The 8,189-nt window shown below is 43.5% G+C and overlaps 1 protein-coding gene across 1 annotated transcript in view; it reads right to left on the reverse strand.

The window, feature by feature from the left end:
* Window positions 1-6,987: 6,987 nt before the first annotated feature.
* pde6a (phosphodiesterase 6A, cGMP-specific, rod, alpha) overlaps window positions 6,988-8,189 on the reverse strand; it is a gene marked incomplete at its 5' end in the record, with an annotated part of 36,454 nt that continues 35,252 nt past the window's right edge. Inside the window, 2 exons of the mRNA XM_080007711.1 lie at window positions 6,988-7,100; window positions 7,471-7,639. Of these exons, the coding sequence (XP_079863837.1) occupies window positions 7,054-7,100; window positions 7,471-7,639 (216 nt within the window). The 3' untranslated portion in view covers window positions 6,988-7,053. The remainder of the gene's footprint in view (window positions 7,101-7,470; window positions 7,640-8,189) is intronic.

Genomic DNA, 8,189 nt, shown 5'->3' on the forward strand with positions numbered 1-8,189 from the left:
TCATTCTTGAAATACTGTAGAGTGCAGTGAAGAGGATCGCTGGGTGGTACTGCTTGAGGGAGATTTGCTTGTGTAAAGCTGTCCGATATGTGTATTTCTTCAACAAATTGTTGATGTACAGTATGTTCCCCAACCAATACACAATGTCCTCTTTATCTTTTCTAATAGCCATTATGCCTCCCAAAGTATGCTGCGTATCTACCAGAAGACCCTGAGGGGTACATAGAATGGTACAACGCAGTATACATCACTTGCGAGCATCTCTTCCGAGGAGGTTCAAAGGTGTTTGGTCAGATATCAGTACAGGTAAGATGATAGTCTTATCTTTATATCTTAAAGAAGACGGTCTGGAGGTCGGTATAAGCTGCTTTGTCCCTGAGAATCCTACTGTCCTGACAAATTGTCCCGATCTGGGGAGGTGCGTGGCATCATTCGGTCCCACACTTGTGTGTGCAGCTCTTGAGTCTGGCATAAACTGTATGGATTTTTCTGCAAGTGAACTTGCAGCATTTGTTCTTCATCAGGGCTCGTTGTTGTCATAGCAAACTGATGACCTCCCTTTGGACCCTCAAGGCACCCCTAGTATCCATTTTGTGGCCCTTGTCAGGGGTTGGTGGGACCTGTGTGCGGGGCGCTTGATTGTCCTTGTCCTTGCTGTTGTTGGCGCTGATATTGTCCAGGTGCATAATTTTCCTGTGGATTAATCCTGCAATTCCTCCTGGTATGTCCTGTCCGCCCATACCCTCAACATATTGGTTGGTTTCCTGTTCCTTGGTAGGTGCAGGGTCTACCTCGACCTCTTGGGGGTCTACTGATGCCCCTCTTCTTTTGTTGTTGTTGGGGATATCTGTTGGTCCCCCCTGGTTGTTGTACTGTCAACAGTGGATTACGTGGTTGTGAACCAGTGAACTGAGGAGCTTGCTTGGGATTGGTGTTCTGATTTGCAGTTGCATCACCACGCCTTGAACTTTCTTTTTTTTCTGCTGTAAGTTGTTGTTGAGTGACCTTCCGCATTGTCTCCTCATCTTGTTGCTTCGGCTTCTGTTGGAGATTTCTATGTTTGGTCACTGCATGTACTACGTGATCCGTGAAATGTGGGAAAGGCATGTTGTACAGCCCTACCACCTCGTTCATCCGGCTCTGGGCTGGTGTTGCCAATCCATCAAAAACACTTTTACCTCCGTAAAAGGGTAATAGATGGAGCCTGGTAGAACGCATCCATGTCTGGGTCTGTTCCTGTCATGATCTCCGCTTTCATCTACCTTCCCCTCCCTCTCCTTACCCGCCTCTCCTAGCCCAACTCCATTCACCTGCGCACACGTCTGTTCCCGATCAGCAATCAAGCCACTATATAAGCCTTTCTCACCAGTCACCCATTGCCAGATTGTTTTCGATGCTTGCACCAGACTCTCCAGCGTTCTCCGGATTGATTCCCCGCTACCGACCCTGCCTCGCCCCGACCACGTATCCTACCTGCCCCCCGCCTGTCTTCTGTCTGCCCTCCCCGTTATCGAACCTGCCTGTCCCCGACGACGTATCCTGCCTGCCCCCCTGCTTGTCTTCCATCCGCTCCACAAATAAAAGACATAACCAAATATCCCTGCCTGTCTTTGTGCTGCAATTTGGCCCTAACCACACCCGTTACAGTTCCTGTCTGTTTGATCCCCCTCTCCTGGTGATATGAACATAGGCTTGTGGGCCATTTGTCTCTTTTTTTGGGATTGTTACTGTTTAGGTACCTGGCTCTTAGTCCCGTTCATAGATTATTACGGTGATGGTTGAACAGGGTCACTGTCATTTGCCTGGGAGCCCAAATAGCTACCAAAACTGGAAGCCTGTAGAATTCCTTCCATTTCCAGCTTCCAAGAGTTTTTTTCCCAGTAGCGCTTTAATATCTCCAACGGCCAACAGTTCACCCTCTGTCTAGAATGCAGGGTAGGTGTTGGGCCAATCCTTCCAAATCTATGGATCCCCATGGAATATAATTGAGATTTTATCCTTTCGCCAGCAGGGGGAGCTGATGTCTTGAGGCAGGCAAGCTTGAATCTCTGAGCGGGCTCATCAGACCAAAGTTGCATGAACCACTCCTTTTTCTAATTCCACTTCCTCTGCTCCCATATTCAATTTTGGCAGAGATCGTGTCAGCTGACTCACTTCCTCCTCCCTTCTCTGTTTATTCTGTCATTTCTTCTTTGCTCAGCATTTAATCTGCCTCTCGAGGTCACACATCTGTGTGAGGGTTTCATGTAATTCCATCTCTGCGTCTCTGAGTTGAAATTCCCAAGGGTTTTTCTTGCCTCTTGTTTACATTCCTCTTTTTCTTTTCCAAAATATTGTCTGTTCTCTTCTTCAGCACTTTATAGATCCTCCATGTCACTTTGATTGCCTTCTCCTCCTTTTCCCTCCTTGACATGACTGGTCAATAAAGTCCAATCCATCTCTGCTCACACATCAATTGGGGCTTTTATTACTTTTGGCTTTTTTTTACAAGTTTTTCCATTTCTCAGATTAAAGGTAGTTCCCTTAACTCTTCTTCGCTGGGGTACAGACTTCCTATTTGTTTTTGAGTATAATTTGTCGTATCCTAACATGGTAAAAAAAATTATTGGCATTTGTGCGAAGTAGGGAGGGGGTGGGGCTTTGTTTTTTGTTGTTTTATCTATCATGTCCCTGATATGTTTTTTCGGGGCGCTTCTAAGTTTGTCGCCCTGTATTTTGAATGTTATCACATTCATGTTCTCTTTTACATTTTTCCTCTGTCTTTTGGGGTTTTTTCCTTGGACTTATGATTCTTTATCAGGATGTCCATCTCTGCTGACACATCAATGTCAAATGTTCCTTCCCCTGGCCATGGGGTAGAGGTATTCTTCGTTCCTACATTGCCTTTTTTGGAGCATTCTTGGATTTCTTTTGATAAAAAGGGGTGTTGTTTTGTTAATATCCTGACAGCGGTTGACACTTTTTGTTTCCATTATTTATTAAGTGCTTAATAATTCTCTATTCTGTATTCTCTGAACTATGTTTCTCCTTCCAACCAATAAATCAGAGCCAATTTTTATCTTCTTACTGGTTCCCAGAGTTTGTTTTGTCAACAATCTCCACTTTGGAATTTTCTCACAGAATCAAAAGCCCCACCTTTTTTTTCTCAGTTTCTCCCTGTTCTGAGTGAAAACATTTTTTTACAAAAAAACCTTATTAGAGGTCACTTCAAAGCTTTCTTGAATTTAATTTTTTTTCTTAACTGTTCTATTCCCATTAGTTACGTGTTATTGCTTTTCACCAATTTTTAGTCTTCTTTTATTTATTATTTGAATTTATTATGCTTCAGTTGGTTCAAACAGATCTGACGCTCACCCTGACAAGCCCACCTTATTTTGTTCTTTTTCAGCTTTCCAACGTCTAAGATAGCTTTAAGGCTATTTATCCCTGTTATGGCTTCGAAAATACTCATATAGTGGTTAATTGTTCCCCAGAAGATTAGGTCTCCTGTAGGACAGACTATTCAGCTACGATGCCATAATGCAGGATGAGAAGCGTCCACTCCTACCGGCATTATTTGCCACACGTGTAACAAACGTGGAGATCCAGAGAGGGTGTGCTACTCATCTCCACCCGACACCTCTTCCAAATTTATATAGTTATTATTCCAGCCCGGCTCTTTCTTCTATCATTCTCCAAATTGTGATCCTCCGCATACTTTAGGGTCATTTGCGGCTTTCAAGATTTCTTCCCGCATCATTTGAAAGAAGAGAATGAGAGCTTCCAAACAAGGTGTCACTTGTGCAAATCAAGCAAATATTTTTAAAGCTATGACTTGTTAATGACAAGGGTTTGGCGAACAGTGTTTCTGAGATAATCAACTCCAAAGTTTGGCCCACACCAGGTTCATTCAGCCAGCTCCCAGAATGCAAATGGGGTTGGCGGACAAACAAAGCCTCACGGCTAATTAACATACTGCTGAATGGGCCAATCACAAACAGCTCAACAACACATATCTTATTTTGTTTTGAAAAAATCTTTTATTTAACAGTAAGAATATACATGTCATATAAAAGTAGAATTATTTTGGAGTTTAAAAGTACGGACAACACAATAAAATGTCTATCAATGTAATGAGTCTCAGAAAATCTGAAACCTGAAAATCTGTTCCAACCTCAACGGACTTCATCATGTCATCGACTTCTTCCATTGTAACAACAACGGATGTATCGTCCGTCTCCTCCAGTGGTTCTTGAAAATATTCTGTTTCATCGTCACATTATGTTTGAAATCTGCTGTTTGAATTGTTCTCCAAGTCCGGAGTAATATCACATTCAGCGTTGTCGTCGTTCTCCGCATCGCTGTCGAAGAACTGACTATCATCGCGGAAAATGAAATCCAGTACACGCTGCTATCACTGACTTGGATCATCACACTGGTCCGAAATATGATTCAGAGCTTCCGCCACCCACTTTGCGTACTCCATAACGATACTGAGAAGAAAGTTTTCACAGACAAGTGAGACCGAAACACCTCCGTGCTGCGCTTTAACTTTCTCTTTATGGAAGTGACGTAGATGCGTGACAGGAAGGGTTTTTCTTCTTCGCCGTTTCACAACAGTGGCTCCGTGGGTGTAAGAGTAGTACGATTTAATGGTTGAATTGTGACTTCATATCACATGGAATATTGATGAATGATCTTCACTTGGACTAAGGAAACGATCGATCGCGTTATTCAGCGCTGTTGTGCCTCTCGGTAAGTGAACTGCGTTTCCCCATGTAATCTAACGGGAATATTTAACTCCACGGTTTAACATTTTTAATTTTTTATATATTTGTAAATCAAACTCGGTTTTGAAAATACCGATAAACATACAAATACTGATAAACACAAAGGAACACAAATCTGGAAAAATCAAATTTTCCTCAAGAAAAGTTTTTTCAACTTATTTGGTTATTCCTGGCAATTTTAGAAATGCATGAGACGGCAGCATTTGCTGTGGTGGGACACAATTATACCAGCAAACAAAACCAGAAATACTGTTAAATACAAACATAGAAATGGCGACCCCTTTCCTTGTTTGTTTCTAAATAATATCTTGTATTATGGAATACCCCCGTTTCTGAGGCATACATCTTTCCTGCGCATTTCTATTGGTATTTTTTTTGGTTGTCTTTTTTGGCAGCTGCCCAATTTTTCTGACTTCCTCCCGTACTCTCCTTCTAGGCCGGTATTAGCTATTTTATTACCAGTCTGCTTTTTTGGGTTAGAGTTGGGGCTAACCCTAACCTTTTAGAGAGGCGACAGTTTTATTACTCAAGTTTCTCAACTCTGGTCATAATTTTATTCATGCTCTTTTAGTCCTTTGGCTTTTGAGTCACTTGCAATTCACCAAGGATATCATAGATCTTTAGCTACAGCGGTATAACCAGATTTCTTTTCCACGAGACACAAACTGTAAATTCGATAATCAGCCTCAATATCACCTATTAATTTCCAGGCTCAAACAGGCCTGAGGTCAACCACTTAACCTTTCTAGTGGCGCGGGGACAATACAATAACCACTAGACTTATCTCTATGCGATGGGCCACAGACCCTCGCTCTCTGTTTACAGCCCCATCCACAGCAAAACTTATGTCCTGAATCCGTTTGCTATCTGTACAGACCTGTAAAAGCGTCTTTACTTCAGATGTCTTTCCCCTTTCACCTACACTATTTTGGTTTTAAAAAAACAAATAAATAAGTCCTTTGTCTTTTTCTTTCTTTGTTTTTTTATATTTTATTTTGTTAGTACCTCTTCTCCACTGCATTAGTTATTTGTTTGGAGAGCCAACTTGCTTGTATTGTCATGGAAAAAAACAGCACATTCAAAACACTTACCCTGGCCAATTTCTTCCAATCTGTGGGGCGGATCGCCACCACAACGACACCGGTGCCTGGAGGTGAGAAAATGTCCTCCTTTTTGAAGAAGAATGAATGAAGAATCTTTAATTGTCACACAGCACACACATGCTTTGGATGGTGGTCGGTGAAATGAGGCCTCTCCATTTAACCCATCCTTGGCTTGTCCTTCCTCCGGGGGCACAGCCAGGAGCAGTGGGCAGCATTCATGGACGCGCTCGGGGACCTGGTGACGAGTGTCCATCGCTGGTCAGACGATGATGTGTTTCATTCCATGTTTTTGGTGGGGGTCCTTACTGACGTTAGGTGGAGGAAACCCCATGTCAGCACGGGGAGAACATGCAAACTCCACACAGAAAGGCTCCTATTTGGGAGATAACCCGATGTCCGCCCGGACATTCTCCAATCCAATCCAATCCTGAGAAATGGTTGTTTATTTTAAGCTTATTTATTATAAAAACATCTGAGTTTCTCTCTGCAGAGGACAAGACACTGAAATATACAAATACATACCCATGATTAAATAGTACTGTCTACCAGACTGACTTATCTCTTGGGCATGGCATTGAGCAAGAAAGCTACGCTCAAACCATTATTTCAATAGCCAAGACGATGTGTTGTGCTAAGCATATTCTGTAACTTTTCCACTACAGTGTGTACTTAGGGCGTACTCACGGTGTACTCAGGGTATACTGATTGTATACTCAGGGTGCACTCATGGTGTACTCAGGGTGTATTCAGGGTGGACTCAATGTGTACTTAGTGTATACTCAGTGTGTACTCAGGATATACTCAGGGTGTAGCCCGTGTAAATAAATGAACACAAACACACAGTATTTAAAATCACTATATATTCTTTATCTACAACTCAAAATGCACATTTGCATTTGGACTAAAGTAAAACACAGAATCCGAATAGTTTTACTACAGAACACCTGAACAAGTGGAGTTAATAAAACTTATCACAAAGTAACAACTAATACATATCATGATGTGAATCCTCTACTGGAGAACGTATTAGTTAGTAATATGGGTTATTAATAACCGCTCATTGATCATATAGTTGACTATAGAAGGAGGCTGAACGATGGAGAAAGGGTTTAAATGTTTGGTTGTCTTCATCTTTAAAATTCCACAGAAGTCGGTTGATGTGAGAAAAAGAAGCCTCCTCTCTAGCTCACAACGCAGGTTTTAGACTGAGAGCCCTGAGCTGCACTGGCTAGGTAGGGAGGAAGGGAAGGAATGGAAGGAATGAAAGAGGGAAGGATGGAAAGAAGGAATGAAGGAAAGAAAGGGAAGGGAGGGGAGGAAGAGGGAATGGAGGGAAAAGGAGGGAAAGGAAGGAAGGAATGAAGGAAAGAAAGGGAAAGAAGGAAGGAAGGAAGGAATGAAGGAAAGAAAGGGAAGGAAGGGGAGAAAGAGGGAAGGAAAGAAAGGGACAGAAGGAAGGAATGGAGGGAAGAAGGACAAAAGGAAAGGGGGAGGGAGTAGAAATCAGTCTTTAACATGCAGAGAAGAATAAGAAAGAAACAGAATAAAAGCAGCAACATTAAATGTGTGTGTGTGTGTGTGTGTGTGTGCGTGCCTACCCTGTCTGGCGGCAGCCGCCTGCTGCCCTGCCTCCTCCTTAGCCTTCTTGGCCTCCTCGATGACGGCCATCTTGGCCTCATGCTCCTCCTTCAGCGCGTTCCACTCCTTCCTGTTGTTCAACAGACGGTCCAACATGGGAGTGATCTCTACATGGAAACGACTGAACTCCTGGAGTAGGAGAAGAGAGAAGGAGGGGAGAAGAGGAGGAGGAGAGGGGAGAAGGAGGAGGAGAAGAGGATGGGAGGAGGGGGAGGAGAAGAGAGGAGGAAGAGGAGAAGAGAGGAGGAAGAGGAGAAGAGAGGAGGAAGAGAAGAGAAGTAGGAGGAGGAGGAGAAGAGAGGAGAAGAAGAGAGGATGGGAGGAGGAGGAAGAGAAGATGAGAGAAGGAGGAGGAAGAGGAGAAGAGAGGAGGAGAAGGAGAGAGGAGGAGGAGGAGGAGAAGAAGAGGGGAGGAGGAAAACAGAGGAGGAGGAGTGAGGTGGGAGTGTCAGTCCAGCCGTTGCTCAGCTGAGGCAGAGCAGTGAACATTGCAGTAGGACTTTCTAAACATCTTGTTGTAAGAGCGTGTTCCTGATCCAAGTCTGAAGGTCGTCGGGTCAATCTAGATGAGATGATGGACACGTTTGGGACGTGACCTTTAACCCTGATGATGAATGGGCAGCTGGAAGCAGCAGAAAGCGGTGGTCACAGGTTCCATTCCCGCTCCTCCCCTCCAGTC

This window comes from Zeus faber, assembly GCF_960531495.2.
Source record: "Zeus faber genome assembly, chromosome: 10".
Taxonomy (NCBI): domain Eukaryota; kingdom Metazoa; phylum Chordata; class Actinopteri; order Zeiformes; family Zeidae; genus Zeus; species Zeus faber.